The following is a 23912-nucleotide window of genomic DNA, read 5'->3' on the forward strand; positions in this document are numbered from 1 at the left end:
TCAGGGTCTAGACTGCACTAGATTAACTATTTCATTTCCAGGTTTCTAAGCTTAGAGAGAACATTGTCTTACACTATCTGATCTGTAAAATATCACACTCTACACACAAAACATGGTAATGAAGTTATCTCATAATAGGAAGTCTTGTCGTAAATCAACAAGCTGTTCAAGATCCAGTAGTGCAGTGTGGGTCTATTATCTGCTATGAAATAAGAGTTTTTTATGCAACGTACGTTTGTTACTGGTTCACTGTCACTGTCTCTGAGGGAGGCCTGAAGATTCAGACTGAGAGATTTACACCATATCATAATCTTCTTAGCTGACTTTTCCTCGAATGGTCTGATCACAGAGTCACTTGCTGCGTTCTGCTTTGTTACCTAAAAATATTAGCTCAAAGAATTTTACTGTGAAGAAAATTAATTTTGCACCACAAATGCCTCTGTCATTGTTATAAATGTGTCATTTTTAAGGAGCTTCTAAATATATCATGGCAAGTATGTATGAATAATGGTGCACAGGTAAAAAGTTTCAAAAAAGATGGTGTAAGCTATAACAACCAATCAAATGTTTCCTTTTCTAAACACTACTAGAAAAATATATACATCACCTTTTCTGTACGGTTACCTCTGTACTAGTTTTATGTATTTTATTGTAGTTGAAAATGAAAGGCAAACATGGTTTGTAGTTTATAACATACATATAAAACTAATGAACAGCTGTAAAAGTAAATGTGAAACTAACATTGGGAATCCAGAAATGAGCTGGTTCTAAACAGTACTCGGTTACTTACACATAAATCGGGGTCTAAAGAGAACAGATTGTGTCGTTCCAAATTCCTGGCAGCTCTTATGCACTCTTCAGTTTCTGTAAGGTACTGGGTAAAGATGAACATTGTAATCTAATTATGATTCAGTACCTAATTATAATCACAAGACTTATTAAAAATGTTTAAAAAAATGTTTCTTTGCCACAGTAGGACTCTTTTTAAAGCAAGTCTTAAAGCAACCTCAGATTTTGTACAAGTGGTTAAATAAATTAAATTTGGGTTTTACATATGAGATGCTCTGCAAATATATTTGTCATCTCTCATGGTGCAATTGGGAGAGGACCATATTGTACAGACTTTTACAGATGTCAGTAAAGCAATCTTTAGCGCAGGTAACAATACAATAAAGGACAATTTGGAAAACAAGAATTAAGAAAAATGAACTGAAAACATTCTCTGTCATGACATGCCATTCACTGCAATAAGCTGTCATTTCTACAGAGTTCCTGGTCTGAGAAGTTCCTAGTTTGATATTTAATTTAATGTGCTCCTACATAAAACATTTATGATGATAACAGCTACTCCACATACAGGAATCACCTGCTGTCAGTGCCCAGTTCAATAACAATTGTGATGACAAATGTTTGTCTTTATGTATTAGGATTTACTTGGTTTAAAGATGTGTATTGTTGTACATATAAGATGTAATTATTGTTGTTGGGGGTGTCTCACCTTTGCTAGATCAGGGTGCAGGGAGTTGTCTGCACTATCTGTTTCCTCATTTTGGGTCTCTAAATTCAGAATGGATTCTCCTGGATCCCCTGGGAAAAAGCACATTTTATACGTTTTACCTCAGAGATGTTTTAGTGTAATACAAATAATTGTATACATTTTCACTTTAAATTCTGAAAACCTTCCGCATAGATTGTCAGCTTGCGGGCAGGGCCCTCTTACCTCTCTGTCTGTTTATATTACCCAGTATTGTTTTATTACTGTTCCCAATTGTAAAGCGCTACGGAATCTGCTGGCGCTATATGAATAAATGGTGATGATGATGATGATATACGTTTCAGGCATACGGGTAATTTTATCTGCAACCTTAGCAACTGTCCACCAGCCCTGCGGTAAAGGCTATTCCAAGGGGGGAATTCAATTGCTGGTGAAGTGGCACATGGACATCGCGCCAAGCACATTGCCGGCAATTACCGTAAAAATCTCCGCTCATATTTCCTCCCACCTCAATAGGGTGCAAGGGAAAATGAGCAGAGATTTTTGTCAAAATCTCTGCTGTGAAGTGTCTCCGGAACGTCAGTGAGACACTTTGCGGCTAATTGAATTCCCTCCAATAGTGGCACCGACTTATCACCAAACCCCAGTGATAGCTTTTTATGATGTATCACACAATATTCTGCCCCTCATGACAATAACAATTTACTCTGACACCAGTTTCTCTCCTCTTTGTTGCTCTATGCTGGAAGACCCAGCATGATCTATTTAACTATTGGGGATAGTAATGTATAAAGTTGTCCTATTCTACAAATATTGCTCAGAGAATTCAGTTATTATAAAATGAGGAGTCACTGCCAAATGAGCTGCAGAACACAGATTCTTGTCATTGTAAAAAGTTAGATTGAGTATAAATATTTCTTGTACCGAGTTTATGATCTGATAAATCTGCACTTTTTCTCTCTGGAATGGTTCCTTCTGGATTAATTTGTAAGATTTTGTTGAGAGTGGAAATCCAGTCATCCATATCCTGTTCGTTTTCAGCTGCCAGCACAAAGTATGTCAGATCATTCATTTTCAGCTCAAAGGCATGCTTCCTAAGCTGTTTATTCTGATACAGACAGAGAGAGGACAATCAGACCATTCCCAAATCAGACATTATATAAAGATACTGGATATAGGAATCTATTATAGTTGTACTTCTGACCTCTGTCTAAGAAACTAAGGGTTTCACAGGATCCAATTTCATCTATGTGCTAAAATAATTATAGTGTTATCTTCGAACATAGCTCTAGACAGTAATGTAACCTATAGCAACCAATCATCAATTTGCTTTAACCGGTCTGGGATAAACAAGAGTAAAGTGGCAACATGAGCTGTAATACAGGGCTATTGGCCCAATATCACCGCACACGGCCATAAAATGCCAATGCAATGCCAAATAATGATCCTATCAGAAATTGACGGGGTCATTATAGGTCATTGTTGAAAATGCTAAAAAGATGACTATGCTAACGGCCTGTGTATCATCTTCCGTCTGCAATTAAGCTGCAATCAATTCGCCCACTCCACCTGAGAGATGAACAGCCAGATCTCATGCGATCTCATAAGTGTTTAACACTGATCCTGTTGCTTGGCTCTCAGGTCCAAGATTGGTTCACGAGTGGCCACCTTTAGACTAGGGACTAAAGAACACTTGTGCACCTGAATAGGAACCCAGCTCATATACTGAATGTGTCTACACATAGCAATAATGCGCTATGTGAAGCCTGTAGTGTAGCAAACACATTTGCCATCCAGTAATAGAACAAGGAATTACTTCCAATTTTTACAATTCAACCACTGGCAAACGTACCAATTAAAGTCTAATTCTGATGACAGTTATGTTTTTGGTATGTTGTATTCTTCGTTAGCACCAAAATAAGTGAAGATTTATGTAGTTTACAAAAAAGTTAAAAAGTCTCAAACATTTTATAACCAGCAAAAGGTACAAATAAGATATCATTTATACAATAGAACAATATAGAATGTTCTCGTAGACCGTGAAAATTGTATATTAATACTAACCTGAATTACCCCGGTGCAGGAGTCTAAAAATATACACCCTTTTGGTTCCTTTGATATTTTTTCATCTTTATAAAAATTCATAATGTAAGAATTATCAGACAGCTGAGTCAACTGAAAGAAACGCTTTTTGAAGGACTGAAATAAACAAAACCAAAAATATAAAATGATTATATGAATAGTACCAGGATGTCTATGACAAACTCAGCTTATCCAACAAATGAACACACACACACACACACAAATTCTACGTAATCCAGATAATATACAAATGTGTCCAAACTGAAGGGGCCGTCAACTCTACTTATACAAAAGACAGAGTAATTTTGCCTACTTACGCGTACAGTAATGCTATTGTTCACAGTGCTATTAAAATTCCCTTTATACAGCCAGCCAGATTTAAAAACTCCTGATCCTCCTCCTCCGCCACCACCTCCTTTAGAAGACGAGAGGGACGTTGTATCCTGAATGAAAACAACAACATACATCTTTCATGGAACCAGAGAACAATGAATGCTCGCAGTACACTGGTTTATCACAAGTCAGTGAAGTAAGTTCATTGTTCAAGCAAGCATCTAGAATACGATGATGTGTTTCAGTTATACATAATGGAAATCCACGTGGCTTACTTCATCCTTGTCTGCTTCTTCATGGTCAATTTCAAAGGAATGTGAAGGAAGCTTTTCAGTCTTGGGGTCATTTCTGTGTAAAGTGAAAAAAAAACCGCAACCCTTGTCATTATCATCATTGTTACTGTATTTAGTCTTCTACTGTAACAGTTTTTTCATTTCAATCACAAGAATACATCTTTACAGATTAATTTACTTTGGGCTTGGTACACATACACATCTCCATGTATAGTAGACATCCAAATAAGCAGACGCCATAAACTCCACACCAGGTAAATTAGTAAAATGGAAATATAGTATTAATTATAGAGAAGCTTTCATTTTTATTAATCGCTGTTCTATATGAAAACTTGTAGTACAATAAACATTATGGGCCAGAGCCAGGTTCAGATGCGACCTGCACGTAGCTTGTGTTTAAAAGATGAACACGGAACGTGAACGTAGTTCTGACCATATACAAACTGAAGTGTATCTGAAGATTCCATTCCATTTGCATCAGGATATAACTACGCTCTGCCTAAACGTTACTTGACGTATGTTAACAGACAGAACAGAGTGCAGGACCAGCACATGTATATGTACAATACTCTATAAAATCCAATCAGAACGATTGCAAAAAAAAATCTCCTATAAAATAAATTAACAGCTTATTAGAATATAATCATTAATAAAATTATGTTTTTTTTAAAAAAGTCTACATTTTTTATACATTAAATACATAAATCAGAATGATTTTAATGCATACTGCACAATGCATGTTTATATTCTCCCTAACTTGCATACAGATGTGTTTTGCTATCTAGTGGCACGCATACGTGTAGGTTTTATTACAAAGATGATGCCGTGACAGTCATCACAATCAGTCGGAATTACACTTGCCCTGTAGTGTGGTACAAATTATATGGCTAATAAAAAAGTACTTTAGAGAAAACCAGGACTTGATCCGGCCACATCTGCACTGGCATGCCCTTACACTATATTACATTGTCCCCCGGTCCGCCCTTCAAACTATTGGCAAAAGTAAGTGTTATTTGGGTTCATACATGAATTGCATGCAATTGCATTCATTGACGCAAAGGGACTGATGTCCGAACATGAATCAAACGCAATGTGTGTATTGTGTACCAAATCCAGTTCAAAAGAAGGTATCTATTCATTATAGTAGATATAGTATTATGAGGAGCTGCCCGCAAAGACCTCCTTTATGAAGCACGCACAGGTCTAAATGCCCTGCTTACCCACTGGTGTACCTAAATGGTCCATCCTCTACGCCTACTCTCCCCTCTTAGGAGGCACCTCTGCTAACTAGATTTTGCCTGTATTTGCAGGGAGGCAGAAATATTTCAAAAGGCGAATTGTACAAAAGTGCAACCCTTCTCCAAAGTACAACCTCCTATTAAACGTTTCCATACTTTTCCTAATTGACAGCTTGGTTTAGCCTGATTCACGGGTCATATTCATCATAAGGGTGATAGGACACAGGGTCTGTCTATACTCCTTAAGAAACACTGTTGTGTGTTAGAAGCTTCTTTTCATTTGGGCAAAATGTGCCTCAAATGCGAGAATGAGGCCCAATCTCTGGCTCCTCAGAACTGACGCAAATTAAAGTCCTCGGCTGAGTGGAAATCTCGTTACGTAAACTAAAATATTTTTATGGCACTGCTCTGCACAACTAAGCTCCATACTTCAGTCCATCCAACTCTTCCATCATCTAGTGCAAACTGCTGATCATCCGCAAATACTGCCATCTTGCTCTTAAGACCCATTCGCTTTAGCAGAAATTTAGGCACACAGCTGCAAATTGAAACACACACTACCACCAAAAAGGATTTTGCACTGCCAAAACGTTTCTGAACACTTACATTTTGATGTCTAGATATAAAGTGACTTGTTAAACAGGATGGAAAATCACCAGCTACAGTAATAATTATATTATAAAAATATTTATGACAACTGCAGCAGCACACCTAACTGAAGAGGTTGACCCAGGATAGGATGAGGGCCTATCTAGTGATGCTCACATCACACCTTTGGACAGCCTGTTCGGCCAGCTAATCCCTGCTGCTAACCATTTTACAGCAAATTCATATGAAAAAACATTTTAACCCACAGTATTCAAATTGGGTTATCCGCTAAATTTGAAAGAAAAAAAAAAAAATGAAATTAACATTGCCATCAATTTTGAAAAAATAATAATTGATTGTGTTGGGAGAGTGGTCAGCAAAATGTCCAAAATTCTAATGAAAAATTGCAAAATTGTATCAGATCAATCAAAATGAACAGTATATGTGTCCATTATTTTCAGAGCATAGACCTGCAAATAGATTTATGATATAGCAAAGTTCTTACATGTGCAACTGACGAATGTCTCCAGAGTATTGTTCATACTTGAAGTTCACCACGTGCAAGTGGGAGTTATAATATTTGCAGGCCTGGGAAGAGAAATATCATTCGACTTAATAATATTAATAAAAGCAAAACAAACCAGAAAATATATTTTCACGTCTTCAGTGCTAAATGATAATAAGCAAGAATTAGATATACAATACAAAACGCACATATCAAATGTAAAAGCCATTGAGACTGGAATGAGCATCAAGAGCTACTCTGAATTTATATGAGTATAAAGGTCTACAGCATTTTCTACATCCTTGGGGGGATTTATGCAGGATTATAGGGTGTAGGGTTAATGGTCTTGAGGATTAATTAGTGAGTGTGGGGTTCAGTGTCTTGATGACCTGCAGTGACAAAGCTAAAAGGAACAATTGCGGGATTGCTGCTCCTATGGAGTCAGAGAATGGGTGATGGCTAGAGACCCCCAAACTTTGGATGTGATATGTAAACCAGCTTCCTCAATGTCCTGTCCTTACAATGCCTATGGAGTGGTCTCATGTGCTAGGCAAGCCCCCAGAACTATGTTGCCACAAACCCATGGTGTATAGAATGTGTTCTAAGCATCTACTGAGGCAGTCCCAAGAAGCTGCCGTACCAGGATCCCAAATTCCTCTTGGTGGCCCTGGATGTAATCTCAGTCACAAAAAGGACACCCTAAAGCTTTGACGCCTAATCTCTTCTAGGGGATGGGGGAACATCCTTTCGAAACATTAACAAAGTAAACTATGGATCCCTGTGTGCACAAGCTACGGGTAAATCCTCCAACAATTGACAATATTTGTTTCACGTATGGATCAAAAAAACACTTGGTTGTTATCTTTCTTTTGTCTGATCATATTCCTTTCCTGATACCCAACATCAGAAAATCAGTTCCTCAGCTTTTAGCTACAGCTGAATAGCATGAAGACATTCCTCTTATCTGCCAGTACACCTCAGTACATGACTCCTTCCTTCCAACAGGGCATGTCTTCTTTAGACAAGTGCCCACTGCTTATCTGTGCCCCAGTAGGCTGTAGGAGAAAGTGACTTTCAATGTTGCCTCAAAAAAGAGAGTCTACTGCGAATAAGAGGGCTCAGTAATACCATGGCTGACAGCCAAGACTTTCTACAATGGAGTATAGACATTGGCAGCACTATCACTCCTTATATTCTGTACGATTCACCTTGGGAAGAAGAGGTCTTTTGAGCTGCCCCCTTCTTGACTCTTCTAGTTACAGATTTTCCACTATATAGTACAAAAGATTCTGCACCTGGGCTTGACAAGCCATATAGATGGTTATAAGCATGTATATAATTAAAATAAACTCAAAATAATTGAGACAATTTAAGATAATACGTCAGACTTTTGGCCTCTTTGGGGACACAATACAGTACTATGATTATGTGCAGTAATGCACAGCAGAGTAGTTCACTTTTCCTATGCAAAAGAGTATAAAAACAATGAAAATCACAAACATATATTTAACCTGCAAACAATATTCTTTTGCCTATTAACAGTGATACTGATATGCTACAAAATGAGAATGTCATTAACAAAGAATTCCCAAAAGCATGCAGTGTGTACTTTAATACATTTTCACAAAAATCACTATTAATCATTTATTTTTTTTGTATGTTTATACTGTTTTTTAGACTTCTGCAGAATATATTATTTAGAAACTCACACCACTAAAAAATAAACCGCACCCTTTGCACATTCTCTACCTCTAATGTTTCCATCTTTGATATTTTAATGTCATTTCAAATAAATAGCATGGATATTGTTACAATCAAAAAGCATCTTATAAAGCTTCAGAAAGCATCTTTCCACAACAACATGTGATTACTTCCCATCTCTGTTTTGATATTGGGGCTTGATTTAATTATGGCGATTTTATGATCTGCTACTAAATTAAATTGAGGATACTTTAGATAGATTGCATCTCTCCTTTTTAACTGTGTGCCTATATCATTGTTAATGTAAACACATTTTTTTGGCTAACCCACAATCACCAGTCATGGCTGCATGTCAAAGCTGGCTTCTAGAGTGAGCTCTGAGATTCCTCAGCTCCTAAGGAACAATGAGCAATATAGTTACTTATAGCAGAAGTACACATTTCTAGTTTCTCTATAGCTGAAATAAGCAACATGCACATTGGACCTACTACTTTTTTACAGATACAGTTTTTGCAGAACGTCTGATCTGCAGGAACAAGGTACTTTATTTATTTTGAACTCTTGGTTCCTGAATATTTAGAAGTCAAGTAATACTGTTACTGGAAAACATTTCGTGCAGGAACTCCCAATCTACTTCTCTTTACTTGCACCAACACTTTTATTGATTTAAGGTTGCAAAATTATGGTACATTCTCTTAATTAAATCATTACTTTACTTTCCTATAAGCAAATCTGACCTGGATATTGATCAATGTGAAATTGTTACTTAAAGGATTAAAATGGCATTGCCAACAACTGTCTGAATGCCTGAATGTTTGTGCACAAGTTTGTGTTTCCCACTGAATGAGTGTGCATCAAATGGTGTGTGGTTTTTATAGGTTTGGCAAGTAGTATGTAGAATTAATCAGTACTAATTGTAATAAAAATGGTATTGGGGATGCCGTCCTCTGGGACGGACAGTGCACTTCAGCCAGAAAAATCACACAGATCCAGTGTTTCAAATTCTTCAGTTAGTTTTATTCACCAGCTTGCAAACATAAACAAAATCCTAGCCGTCCAGCTACTAGCTAATGCAAAGGTATTCCCTCTCTAGATTGAGGGGCCTAGTATCCCTCATTTAAATCAAACAAATGGAACTCACAGGACAAAGTTGCAATTTCTCTCAGGAGCCATCTGACCTCCTCCCCAGACAGTGAGAGACTGATTGAGGCAGAACTGCAACCTTTTACAGACACCACACAGGTGCAGCTTCTAATTAGTCTGCTGTGAGCCTGCAGACCAGAACACCCAGACTGGGCCTTTTTTATGGAGCCCCCCCTATTCTCTCCATACAAAACACCAGGGACCCTTACCAGCCTTTCCAGAAGCTGAGAAACACATCTTGAGAAGCTTTTCCTCAGACACAAACAATCTCCCTGGTGTTTTAAAATACAAATGACAGGAATCTAGGACTTATGTACCTGTCATTCACTTCTTTCCCAGCGCTTCAGTCACATAATTCACACAATCGCCAACCAAATATTAAGGGATCTATTTGTCAAAGGGAGATGAGCCCTAAATTCATTGAAAACGTTAGTTTACGTTGGATTTATCTCCCGATTTATCAAGGCCCCCAGGTCGGAGAAAGGACTATTTCTGGTGACAGCCTTTTCGGTGTTTCTGCTGACCTCCTACTGCTATCACCATCTCAGGGTGGCGATAGATGGGCTCAGCAGAGGGAAAAAATGCTCTGCATAAAAATGCTTTCATAGGACCATTGTCCTATTAAGCACACAACATACATAAATACTGACCAAAATCATACAGATGCACAAACAATGGGCAATATCACACAGTCCCTAGTTATATGGACCGTCAAGTCACCCACTGATAAATAAAACAGAGAAGCTATTATAGTGTTGATGATAGGGGCCCATAAATAATACTAAGTATCAGACTGAAGCTTGGAACTGTGAGAAAGAGAGTTTGCTGGTGGCGGGGGCTACGTTTCAGGGGTAGCGAGTTAACGGTGTGAGGCTGTCAGTTCTACAGTACAAAGACGTATAAGACAGGGGACTGTGCAGTGGGGAGAATAAATGAGTTGGAGGAAAAGTTTCTGTTAGCTTCACCATGCGTTATATTCTGAGAATGCTATCTCCGTTTACACTGTGAACAGGAAGAGAGATGAGTTCTGTGCAGGCAGCTCTGTCATGAACAAGAAGAGGTGTTTCTAGCAGAAAGGTGTCAACTTCACTAGAATGTGTGTGTCTACAGCAGGGCCGGACTGGGACTAAAAATCAGCCCTGGCATTTAAAGCACACAGGCCCACCTCTATTCCAGATAATAATATTACAGTACTTTTTGTAAAGGTCACAGCTTGACTCTCTATTTGAGCTTACCAGTATTAGCTAATGGTATGTACAGGACCAGCAAGATAAATTTGGGAACTTTTGGTGCCCCCTCCATAGACGATTAGCAAATAAACTGCACAGCGGCGGCACCAAAAAGGCCGCGGACGCATTGTGGTGGGGTGTGGTCAACATGGCACATTGATACATATATTGTAATAAAACATTACATTTATCTTGCCCTCCCAGCCACATTATGACACCCCAGCCCACTGTACTTATCTATGCTTCTGGAGCTACTGACATCCATAAGGGTGGGAACTTCCTGTAGAGTGAACAGGGAAGCTCTTTGTCTCACGAGATTACCAAATCTTGTGATACTTAGAGCTCCTCGGCTTGCTCTGCAGGCTGTGTCCTGTCCGGGAACTGGGAGCAGCTATCAGTTCCCTTCCCCTAACCAGAGCTGGATTAAGGCTCGGGGGACCAAGGGTATTTAAGACAGCAGGGCCCCTATTAGGTAACATGGTTATCATTTTAGACAAATACACAGGCAATACTGTGTGCACTACTGTTAGATGCACACAGCTCTGCCTTCACAAGCAGTACGTAGTGAAGCGTGACATACCTCACAACTGTCCTTGCAGTCGGACCAAATCCTGACTAAGCGAGACAGCCACCCAAATTCAGGGCTGCCCCATCAGATTCAGGACAGTTTGCAGAATGATCTGCTCTCTCCTACCTGTCTTGTTTCTTTCACCACTTGTAGCAGCTGATTTCTTTAGCTCAGTTCCTGCTTGTCTTGATCCTCGAATATTGGATGCCCTATTTTGAAAAAAATGGGTACATGAGATTTAGAAAACTACAACCAGTCCTGGTGTTAAATCAGTAGCACTCACATTTTATAATTAGGCCTCCCTCCATTTCCAACAATAATTATATTCACATTTAATAAGTAGACCTATTTCCCTCCAACCAGCCCCAACATTAAATTACCAGTATACCAATTTACTCAAAACATATTTCCCTCCCTCCAAACAGTCCCTACAATAAATTAAATAGCATTCAAGTTTAATAAACATAGCCATTTTCCACAACCGTTCCCGAGAATAAATAATTCATATACACATTTAATAAATAGCCCTCCTCCCCAAAATCAGCCCCATATTCAATTGATAACCTTAAACCACCCTGGCATGAAATTAAAGGTTTCTTCACCTCACCTTAAATAATTAGCACCTACCTACACTCCACCATTAAATAGCCTACCTCCCACACTATATTAAGATCCTTCCCTCACACGCCATATTAACATACTGCGGCCACCCACACACACGCCTAATTAAAAAACTGCGGCCACACACACACACGCCTAATTGAATTGCTGTGGCCACACACACACACACACACTATATTAACATAGCACACACACTCCCTCTATTAACATACATTTTCACTTACTCCCCCCCTGCAGCCATGTTCACTCTCCCCCCCCCCCGCAGCCATGTTCACTATCTCACCCCTCCCCCTGCAGCCATGTTCACTCTCCCCCCCCCCTGCAGGCTGCAGCCATGTTCACTCTCCCCCCCCCTTGCAGCCATGTTCACTCCCCCCCTGCAGCTGTGTTCACTATCCCACCCCTCCCCCTGCAGCCATGTTCACTCCCCCCCCTGCAGCCATGTTCACTCTCCCCCCCCCCCCCGCAGCCATGTTCACTCTCCCCCCCTGCAGCCATGTTCACTATCTCACCCCTCCCCGTGCAGCCATGTTCACCCCCCCCTTGCAGCCATGTTCACTCTCCCCCCCTTCAGCTATGTTCACTCTTCCCCTCCTGCACTTATGTTCACTATCTCACCCCTCCCCCTGCAGCCATGTTCACTCTGCCCCCCCCTGCAGCTATGTTCACTATATCACCCCTCCCCGTGCAGCCATGTTCACTCTCCCCCACCCTGCAGCCATGTTTACTCTCCCCCCCCCCCTGCAGCCATGTTCACTCTCCCCCCCCCTGCAGCCATGTTCACTCTCCCCCCCCCTGCAGCCATGTTCACTATCTCACCCCTCCCCGTGCAACCATGTTCACTCTCTTCCCCCCTGCAGCCATGTTCACTATAGCACTCCTCCCCGTGCAGCCATGTTCACTCTCCCCCCCCCCTGCAGCCATGTTCACTCTCCCCCCCCCTGCAGCCATGTTCACTCTCCCCCCCCTGCAGCCATGTTCACTATCTCACCCCTCCCCGTCCAACCATGTTCACTCTCTTCCCCCCTGCAGCCATGTTCACTATATCACTCCTCCCCGTGCAGCCATGTTCACTCTCCCCCCCCCCCCCCTTGCAGCTATGTTCACTATCTCAACCCTTCCCCTGCAGCTATGTTCATTTATCCCCCACTCCCCCCTCCAGTAACTGTCCCTATCCCCCGGAATTAAAATACTAAAATAAAAAGAAACCACTTACCTAATCAGCCTGCTGGCTGGCATCCACTCTCCGTCCTCAACAGCTGAACCACAGATTGCAAGAGTTTCTGCGCGGCAGCGCATGATGTCACGTCGCGCGGCCGTGCAAAACCTAAAGTGTCGGGATCCAACAGCGCCAGGAGCTGGACCGGCCCACACGGCCATCGGCCCTTCTGGCAAATGCCAGAAGTGCCAGATGGCCAGTCCGGCCCTGGTCTACAGTCATGGCCAAAAGTTTTGAGAATGACACAAATATTATTTTTCACAAAGTCTGCTGCCTTATGATGCCAATTTGCATATACTCCAGAATGTCATGAAGAGTGATCAGATGAATTACAGTTAATTTCAAAGTCTCTCTTTGCCATGACAATGAACTTTATCCCAAAAACAACATTTCCACTGCATTTCAGCCCTGCCACAAAAGGACCAGCTGACATCAGGTCAGTGATTCTCTCGTTAACACAGGTGAGAGTGTTGACGAGGACAAGGCTGGAGATCACTCTGTCATGCTGATTGATTTAGAATAACATACTGGAAGCTTTAAAAGGAGGGTGGTGCTTGAAATCATTGTTCTTCCACTGTTAACCATGGTTACCTGCAAGGAAACACGTGCAGTCATCATTGCTTTGCACAAAAAGGGCTTCACAGGCAAGGATATTGCTGCTAGTGCACCTAAATCAATCATTTATCGGATCATCAAGAACTTCAAGGAGAGAGGTTCAATAGTTGTGTAGAATTCTTCAGGGAGCCCAAAAACATCCAGCAAGCTGGACCGTCTCCTAAAATTGATTCAGCTGCGGGATTGGAGCACCACCAGTGCAGAGCTTGCTCAGGAATGGCAGCATGCATGTGTGAGTGCATCTACACGCACGGTGAGGCTAAGACTTTTGTAGGATGGCTTGGTGTCAAGCAGGCCAGCAAAGAAGCCACTTATCTCCAGGAAAAACATCAGGGACAGACTAATATTGTGCAAAAGGTTGAACTGTTGTGGACTGAACTGCGGAGGACTGGGGTAAAGTAATTTTCTCTGATAAACCCCCTTTCAGGTTGTTTGGGGCATCTGGAAAAACCCTTGTCCGGAGAAGGAAGGTGAGCGCTACCATCAGTCCTGTGTCATGCCAACAGTAAAGCATCCTGAGACCATTCATGTGTGAGGTTGCTTCTCAGCCAAGGGAGTGGCCTCACTCACAATTTTGCCTAAGAACACAGCCATGAATAAAGAATGGTACCAAAACATCCTCCAAGAGCAACTTCTCCCAACCATCCAAGAACAGTTTGGTGATGAACAATGTCTTTTCCAGCATGATGGAACACTTTGCCATAAGGCAAAAGTGATAGCAGACTGACTCGGGGATCAAAACATTGAAATTTTGGGTCCATCGCCAGGAAAATCCCCAGACATTAATCCCATTTAGAACTCCAAGCATTGATTAGGCAAGAATAAGCGACCATCAGTCAGTATGTGGCCCAGAAGTTGATTGACAGCATGTCAGGGCGAATTGCAGAGGTCTTCAAAAAGAAGGGTCAACACTGCAAATATTGACTTAATGTAATTGTCAACAAAAGCCTTTGACACTTATGAAATGCTTGTAATTTTACTTCAGTATACCATAGCAACGTATGACAAAAAGGTCTAAAAACACTGAAGCAGCAAACCTGTGAAAACCAATATTTGTGTCATTCTCAAAACTTTTGCCCATGACTGTAGATGTGAAGAATGTGTTGTTATTGGGTGTAGGTGATGTTAGGAAAAGGTGAACGTTCACAGCTATGCTAATGTGTCCATAGAGATCTCTTGTACCTACAACTTTGTTACTTTGCTTTAGTATACAGATTTTCTTTTATCCATTTACAGTCAAAATCATGCCGTTTAAATGTGCAGTGTAAGGGGGAGATTCAATTAGATGCGACGTGTCTCTGGAAAGTCTGCGGCAGAGATTTGACAGAAATCTTCTCTCATTTTTCCTCACACCCCATAGAGGTGCCAGGGAAAATGAACGGGGATTCCTACCGTAATTGCCGGCAATTAGTGCAGCTAGATGTCCGCATGCCAAATCGTCGGCAACTGAATCTCCACCTAAGTGTGCAAAACTACTAACTAAAGCAAGTGTCACTAAATTTTTACATCTAAAAGTACATAGTATACAAATTGAATGATACATTCAATAAATGTAAATGAATGCATACATTTATTCGTGATGGCAAAATAAGCACAATCTGCATGGTTTCCACTTAAAGAAAAAGCTCTGGAGCAAATTGACTTACGTACAAATAATACAATGTGAAAGGTGTACATTTCTATTAACATCAAATCAAATATTTTGTTGCTAATAATTTGAATTAGTGTAATTCTTCAGGCTTACAAAGTGAAACTGCACTTTAAAATCCTAAGGGGCATATTCAATTAGCTTTCCGGTTCGCGAGATCGCGCCGGAACGAGCCGCAAAGTCAATCCGCGGTACCGCAATAACGTGGATTTTCGTTCGCAGCCCATAGGGTTGCGTACGAAAATCTGCGTTATTGCGGTACCGTATTACCAGCAATACTGCGCAGGTTTCGCGGTGACGCACGTTACCGCAAACCGGAAAGCTAATTGAATATGCCCCTAAATGTCTTAAACTCATTCATAGTTTACAATAAAACTAAAGAAGTTACATTTTCCTGCAACTCTTATGACATTTGCGGGCAGAACGGTGGCTCAGTGGTCAGCACTTCTGCCTCACAGCACTGGGGTCATGAGTTCAATTCCCGACCATGGCCTTATCTGTGTGAAGTTTGTATGTTCTCCCCGTGTTTGCATCGGTTTCATCCGGGTGCTCCGGTTTCCTCCCCACAATCCAAAAACATACTAGTAGGTTAATTGGCTGCTATCAAATTTGACCCTAGTCTGTATGTTTGTTAGGGAATTTAGATTGTAAGCTCCTATGGGGCAGAGACTGATGTGAGTGAGTTCTCTATACAGCGCTGTGGAATTAGTGGCACTATATAAATAATTAAATGATGATAATGATCTGCAGGGGTTTAAAAGCTTGCATCTTCTAATGAGTGGAGCAGGGTGGTTTTGTACTCAATGTAGGCATGGATTTGCACCCACTTGCAAAAAGTAGATTTCATGTTGTGGGACAAGATATTTAAATGGTCTTTAGAGAGTGTGCATTTACAGAGGAATTTGTGTGTTTTGGGCCCACATAGATGTTTTCTCCTACGGATTTACTTTTCACAGGTGCTCTGGAGGTGCTGGCAATTGGTAGTAACCCTATACTTAGGTTTGCTTTTGCACTAACCAGAAGCTTGTGTGGTCAAGCTTACTTTTTTTACACACAAGTATACAAAGGTGGTACATTTAATAAATATCGTTACATCATCACCTTTTCTGTTTAAGACAGAAATCAAAGGATCAAATTAGCATTATTGAAGAAAAAATGTAAATGTAAATTATTTAGAGTGTGACCTTACAGTGGCAGGATTTTGTTGTGACCTTTTCTCCAGTATGTATATTTCTATGTAGACTTAGAAACTGATTCACTAAGGAATGTAAATGCTGATGCGTGCTGTATTTTGCATAAAATCGCTCTGTACATGTCCGGATATGGACTGTACTCCAGAGAACGCAAAGGACATCCAATAAATCTTCAAGCTCAAAGGACACATACGATAGCCTATGATTTCAGGGGAGGAAGGGGGAGGGGAATGGGCCATTACAGGTAGTCAATGTAAAATAACGGCACGCTAAGTTCGAGAGGACGTAGTAGTGCCCCGATTCAGGCTTTAGGCATCTTAAAGGTGCGTTGTTTTCTGTCATATCACCAGCTACAGGTATAAGCTCCGATTAATTTGGAAGCAGAGCAACTGTAAAAATGCATTTTATGTACAGTAGATATTGATACCATCATGATAAATGTATTGCATGCGGGAAAAAATACTTTTTTTTATGTTTTTTCATTAATAACTATAATATTAACAGGTGACAATCATGGAATACTTTTTTTTCTGTGCTTTCCGCTGGGACTTTATATTACACATATGTATTGTACGTATCCTGTAGTGTATTGTGTCTGTCTCAATACAGCCACTGCGGTATATGCAGAGCGTACCTAGATCTTTATTCAACAAGAGATGTTTCTTCAAATCTGATTCTAGCTAAATACTGACAAGCATATGCCCAAATTAGGTGCGTTATAACAAGAACGCAATTTAAGTTTTTACATTTCGTTTTGCGTGCCAGGAATTTAACACGGCAAGTTCTAAAAAAGAAGAATGTGGGCCTATATATATGTATGTGGGCATGTCCTTTTGTACGCGACAGGCGGACAAATAGGTGTATTTGCATATAATGAAATATTCTGGGCTTCAATATATGATGCAGATTTATGAAGCTGACAAAGTGTTACTGTGTGATGTAAAATATATACATAGTGCTTTGTATGGTTACTTATGTAATACCCTGGGAATCACATGCATTCATTCAGAAAACTACATCTCTCAGAATGCCTCTAGTAGGTTCATTGCAAATTGCTTTGGCCATTTTGGGGTGGACAAACTACAAATAACAGCCCAAAGCTGCCTGCTAGAGCCCCAGACTGCATTAAGAGCATGCAGAGACATTAGGACACTGCAATTTTGGCGACAGAATGTACTAGAATACTTCAGAAAATTTTTGGGGGAAAAGGGGAAGTGCCAAAAACTGACTGCTGGAAGCTAGTAAGTTGTGTTGTGTGATTGCTGGCTGAGGATCTTCCCACAAAGAGCCACTGAATGCTGTTGCTGGACTGTTTTCCTGAGGGATATTTGCAGCTAAAGTATGTTAAAACCAGATAATAATAGCTGATCTGCAGTTTTGTAAATTACCCTTTACCTTCTAAATAAACAGACAAAATCTTGGCCAGAAAACAGCCATTGTAATTTACAAAACATAATATGAGGGAAAAGTGAAGAAGTGTAAGCAAAGAGAGATGTCACATCTGTTATGTTCTGCATATGAAATTAATTACTACTGGAATCTGATACAACAAGTCCAAAGCTACTGGTGATTTCAATGACAGATCATAGTTTACTGAATACAGCTGTAAATAATTGAATTAATATATTGTTTTAAAGCACAGTTCTCCCCATGTTTCTGTTGCCATGACATGTCACTTTCCACTTGCAGATTGCTTCCACAACAGACGATAAGAAGCATACATTTAGCTCAAGTACTCAAAGTTCTGTCCTAATTACTGTATATATAATGTAATCCTTCAATGAGAAGTTTACAAGAGTGCAAAACTGTGTTATTATTAAGTTATTTTAATAATGTATTAACAGCACAGTGAATTGTAGTTGATTATTATGTGAGTGGTGCATATTTACCTCTTTGACCAATAAATGCTCAACTTTCTGATCCGCATCTTCTGGTACAGTAGAATACACTGTTTGGTTCTCCAGAGGGATAGTCTCTACCTATTAGTGAATAAGAATAATAAAAAAGATTAACAGTGTAATTAAGACAACATGATTTACAAGACAAAGTACTAAAAATTCTTAGATGATCACTAAATAAGATGCACATAAATGACATTATTTGGAAGTGGAGTATCTGGATTTTGAGACACATGTACGTTCTATGCATGTGTCTAGGTATCTAAATTTCTGCGCATTATAAACTTGCATCCCCTTACGCCTAGTGATGTGGAATGGGGACGTGTATGAGTGAGCAAAAGTAATCCGAGTATAATAAGAGAGAGTTCATGTAAGTATGACATGACTTTCCAGACACATTTTAGGTGCAAAGATACGTGATCATGATTGTACTTAATTCATAAACTTTGCAGATATGTTATATCCAGTCACAACTGTCTATGTAGATCACGTATTTATCATTTCTATGTCGGCTACTGCAGTGAAGATGATTCCCATTGCATTTCTAAAGGGGTAAACAACAGATGTGGGCAGCACGGTGGCTTAGTGGTTACCACTACTTCTGTATAAAATAAAAAGTAAATGACATACAAAATTGCTTCCCTGCCCCCCAGGCCTAGGTGTATGTGGCCTTTCCAGAAATGTAGACCCATGTGTATGGTGGCTTAGTGGTTAGCACTTCTGCCTCAAAACGCTGGGGTCACGAGTTTGATTCCAGACCATGGCCATATCTGTGCAGAGTTTGTATGTTCGTCTCATGTTTGCGGGGGTTTCCTCTAGGTGCTCAAATTTCCTCCCAAACATACTAGTAGGTGAACTGGCTCCTATCAAATATCTCTCGGTCTATCTGTGTGTGTGTGTGTGTGTGTGTGTGTGTGTGTGTGTGTGAGGGAATTTAGACTGTAAGCCCCAATGGGGCAGAGACTTATCTGAGTCAGTTCTAAAACAAAATAAATAGCTGATGATGATGATGTGGGGGTGCTTTTATTCAATTACATTTTACATGGACTATCCAACTTTTGCATTTATAAATAACACACAAGGCACTATTCTCTCTTGTGTATATGACACTTCATTACATTATTATATTGTATACAAATAGGGTAATTTGACTTTATTACTAACACTGTACAGTGGCCAAATGAGGCCAAAACCTTTGCAAGTTACATCAAAATATACCAAATAACTTGTGAGAAATAAACAGTATTTGCCTTGGTTGACAACAATCTGTAAATTTATACTAATAAACAAACATTTTGTGTCCGTCAAGTATCACCAGGGATTGCTAAAATATGTCACACTTCTGCTGCCACTAAATCACACACAACATAAACTATGCAAGTGGTTTGGGTTTCAGTAGGGTTGAAAAACCCTTATTTCCAATTTCTCAGACTCCTTGACCTTTAGATTGCACATCATTTCATTTTTCATATGAAGTATTGTGTTAATAAAAATAGTAATTGTCAGTAAATTATTTTCTAAAAATATCCATAAAAAAAACATTTTACGGGTTGCTAACCCTACTATATGATGATTGTTTTCTTCTGAGATAAACAAAATAGCATATAAAATGTGGAACGGAAATGAGTTTAGTGATTGTGTGCAGCCCACTATAGCTCCATTTTGGTTTTGGAGCTTGTAAATATAGTTGGGACATAGCTTCCTTCAAAATAAATCAGGAGAGGGTTTCCAGAAGTAATAAGAAATATGTGTACACAATCCCAGGTGTTTCCTGTACTTGAAGCAATTCAAAGACAATAGGAAGCCATCTCAAGGTGCATTAGAAAGTGGAAGGAAGTTTCATCAAATACAGACTGAAAAATAGACTACAAAGTGAAAGACATAAATAATGTAATTTTTGGGTGGGGACGAGGTTTAAATGGTTTAATATATATGCATATAACACACAATATAAACAGACATATCTGATGTCATTGCTTTAGTGTTCATTAGGAAAATGTGGGTCCTAAGAAATAACACACCCCTATTATATATTTATACAGATATTAGAAGCATCTTGGAGATCTGTCACCTATATCTTGGAACACTTCTGTGATTTATAATGTCCGCAATAATTAAGAGTATGGAAGGTTATACTGTATATGAAATATAAAATCAGTATACACACAACAATGCTTTACAAATTAAACAAAAGTAACTTATATAGGGGGAGATTCAATTCGAAAAAAATACGCACTCCAGAACGACCGCGGATACACCTCGCGTGTATTTTTTTTTTTGTGAAATCTTCAATGATTTTTGCTCGCGCTCTATAGAGGTGCGAGCAAAAATTTGTGTATATTTTTACTATACTACTGGTAAAAATGCGCAGCCACAATGTTCTAAGGAACATCGCAGCTAACTGAAGATTCCCCATAAAATTTCACTTAACAGCTATATTTATGGTCTCACGAATTCACAAGTATTGCTCAATCATTGAGGCACTGTTCCTGGCTACAGGTCCCGGTATGGCTTATTTATTTCTTGTTCCATGGCCCTATCACGCCAGCAGCAGTCCACTTTTGTCCTCCCCCCCCCCCCTTGACGGCAGTTGAGAACACTGGAGAGGACACGATACAGATAAGTCGTTGGCCTCAGGATAATTAGATGAGATGATGCTAACAGCCTTGTAATCAAGAGTGAGGGGGGCATGGTCAGCAGCAAGATGTCTAATGCTGCTGATAGGGCTAATATGCTGGGGAACCTAGTTCAGGAAGAAGTGAGTGCCCAGACACAGGAAGGCAGGTGTGTGCTACTGGGTCCCTGGTGTGCAGTGAATTGCACAAAGGCACCAGTTTATGACCCCATTAGGGGGTTCTAGAGTCAAATATTAAGGAGACCCCAGAGGTGAACTCCCCCAAAAAGTTGAGTATGGGGACGTGGTGGCTGCCATGAGGACCAGTGATATTTTACAGAGGGCCCCCTGTATGTGAAGACTGTCAAGGGAGCCAGCATGGAGATCTCCACCGTTATGGTTACCCCAGAAGAAGGGCCACACTTAAGGGTAGGTATCCCATTTAGGAAAAGTGCAGCTCCAGGGAGAAGAGGCGCGTGTGCATGGTGGAAGAGTCACAATGTTCCAGATGTAAGTTGCTCATGTACGACATGTGTGCCATATTTTGAGCCACGAGCAGTCTTCAACAACAGTTGCTGACATTAGCTTAGTTTTGAAGGAAGATCTTTGGATATCTGGAATTCAGCAATCAGCAAGAGGAGAGCCCCATTGGAAAGTGCCTCCATACCATGAGAGTGTCTGTGTAGGGGTTGGTGTGCACGTATGCACGTCATCATCATCACCATTTATTTATATATGAAAAGCTGTGACTGTATGCTGTGGAACTACTAAACCCAGAAACACTGGGTATGTTGCAAAAAAATATTTTACATTTGCTTAGTGTGTGCTTGAGGAGTTGGCATTAATGGAATGGAATTTTATTGCAACGGTTATGTTTATGTGGTGGAGGAAGTCTGTGAAAATAAAGTTTTCTTCACTGCACCACCAGTAAAAATCACTCCACTCTATTTGTGTACCCTCTGGTCCCAGATGCCATACCCACGTCATAGCCGAAGCAGTAGAGAAGGGCAACAGTGAGTAAGGTAGCACACTACACCATGGGACCCCAAGTGAGTGATCACACACAGCACCAGTAGGGTTTTACAGTCCTTGGAACTTCTGATTTCATCCTTCCTGGTTCTGCCTGTGTCCATGGCCGGCGGAACGTGGTAAGCAAGGTGGGGGGGCGGGGGTGTGCCATGAATTTTGAGGCACTCCCCTCCGTCTGCCATCCCTGCCAATGCGCTGGCACAAAATACACCGAAACAACCAAAAACCCAGCGGCGCTCAGCGCCCTAAGCACTGTGAAACATATGATTGTTTTGTATGCAAGAAACCTGGACACCTAAAGTTGGCTAGAGCTAGGGTGTATCAGCTGAAGAAGCATAGAAATAATTAGTCATGAACAAGGTAGTGCACAGAAAGCCAAATGTCCTTTAAAAGAGGATGCAAACAATTTAAGTATCGAGACTTTAACACCAGTGTGGCTGTATCATCAAAGCATGCATGGTGTACTAAACCAAGAGTCAGATCACTAATGAATGGAACTTCTTGTTTCACCTTGGCCATCATTACAAAAGATAGTTAGAATCTAGCAGAAGGAAAAATCTCTTATGAATTGCATCAGATGAAGTGCAAAGAAGCAGTCAAGACGTATGAACTGGATCCATGTGTGGCATTGACATCTAAGACATAGAAACCTTTGATAATGCTGCTGCCTTGCAATACCCAACTCTATATGAGCCTCTTTATGTCTATAACAGTTAGTCAGGGCTAAATTTAGCATTAGACACAGTAGGAATGGTAGAGGCTGAGAGGCAACTCCTTCCAGCAAATTAAAATTAATTTGGGTAATTAAAAAAATGTTAATTGAACTCTGTGGGGGTGGGTTAATTATTTTTATTATTTATTTATTTATTTATAAGGGACCACAAATTCCATAGCACCGGATGCAGAAGCAAGTAACAAATAGATGAGGTAATACACTTAAGTAGCACAGATGAGTGTGAGTAAAGCTATGGGGACTCACACAGAGTGCAGCAAAGAACATGACAGGACATGCAAGGGATAGACATGGGACAATAGGTAGAGAGGACTATGCCAGCGAGAGCTTACATTCTAGAGGGAGGGGTGGTGAGGGACAGTAGGAGCAACTGAGAGAAAATGGAGTTGGCAGGTGAAGGAAGAGGAAGTGATGGATCAGGAGGTGGTAGGATAGGGGAGCTTGAATATGTGAGCTTTGAGTGAGCCTTTGAAGGACTGAAGGTTGGGAGAGAGTCGAATGAGGTGGGGTAGGGAGAAAGACTGGAGGCAGCATGGCAGAAGTCTTGGAGGCGAGCATGGGAGGTAATGAGACCTGAATTAAGGTGGTCAGAGGAAGAGCGGAGTGGCCGGGTAGGTATGTACCTCAAGACAAGGTCAGAGATGTAAGGTGGAGAAGTGTTGGTGAGGGCTTTGTAAGTGAGGGTAAGGAGCTTGAACTAAATTCTGAAATGGATAGGGAGCCAATGAAGGGATTTATGTAGAGGAGTAGCAGAACAGAAGAGAGCACGCAGCATTCTGTCTGGACTGAAAGTCAGAAAAGTGAGAGACAGGGAGGCCAGTGAGAAGGAGGTTGAATAGTCGAGACAGGAAATGATGACTGAATAGACCAGAATTTTGGTTGCTTCCCTAGAGAGGAAGGGACTGATTTTCGTGATGTTACGGAGGAGGAAGTGGCAGGATTTGAGGGAATAGATATGAGGGGTAAAGCTGAGGGCAGAGTCAAGAGTGACTTCAAGGCAGTGGGCTTCGGTGACAGGAGCAAGAGTTATGTCGTCAACCAAGAGAGAGATATTGGGAGGAATAGCAACATTGGAAGGAGCTTGAATTTGAGGAAGTGTTGTGACATCCAGATAGTTACAACTGAGAGACAGCTAGATACTTGGATTAGGAAGGCAGGAGAGTGGTT

At 40.6% G+C, this 23912-nt stretch overlaps 1 protein-coding gene across 5 annotated transcripts in view; it reads right to left on the reverse strand.

Moving 5' to 3' along the window:
* The window catches only part of DOCK10 (dedicator of cytokinesis 10), a 256655-nt gene that overhangs the window by 90846 nt on the left and 141897 nt on the right, over positions 1-23912 (reverse strand). For all 5 annotated transcript variants that reach the window (XM_075201945.1, XM_075201943.1, XM_075201947.1 and 2 more), the window contains exons 3-11: positions 18361-18450; positions 6535-6617; positions 4186-4258; positions 3895-4020; positions 3560-3694; positions 2420-2603; positions 1499-1587; positions 791-874; positions 234-377 (exon numbers count right to left, since the gene is read on the reverse strand). In XM_075201945.1, coding sequence (XP_075058046.1) covers positions 234-377; positions 791-874; positions 1499-1587; positions 2420-2603; positions 3560-3694; positions 3895-4020; positions 4186-4258; positions 6535-6617; positions 18361-18450 — 1008 coding nt within the window. The remainder of the gene's footprint in view (positions 1-233; positions 378-790; positions 875-1498; positions 1588-2419; positions 2604-3559; positions 3695-3894; positions 4021-4185; positions 4259-6534; positions 6618-18360; positions 18451-23912) is intronic.

Source organism: Mixophyes fleayi, chromosome 3 (assembly GCF_038048845.1).
Source record: "Mixophyes fleayi isolate aMixFle1 chromosome 3, aMixFle1.hap1, whole genome shotgun sequence".
Classification (NCBI taxonomy): Eukaryota; Metazoa; Chordata; class Amphibia; order Anura; family Limnodynastidae; genus Mixophyes; species Mixophyes fleayi.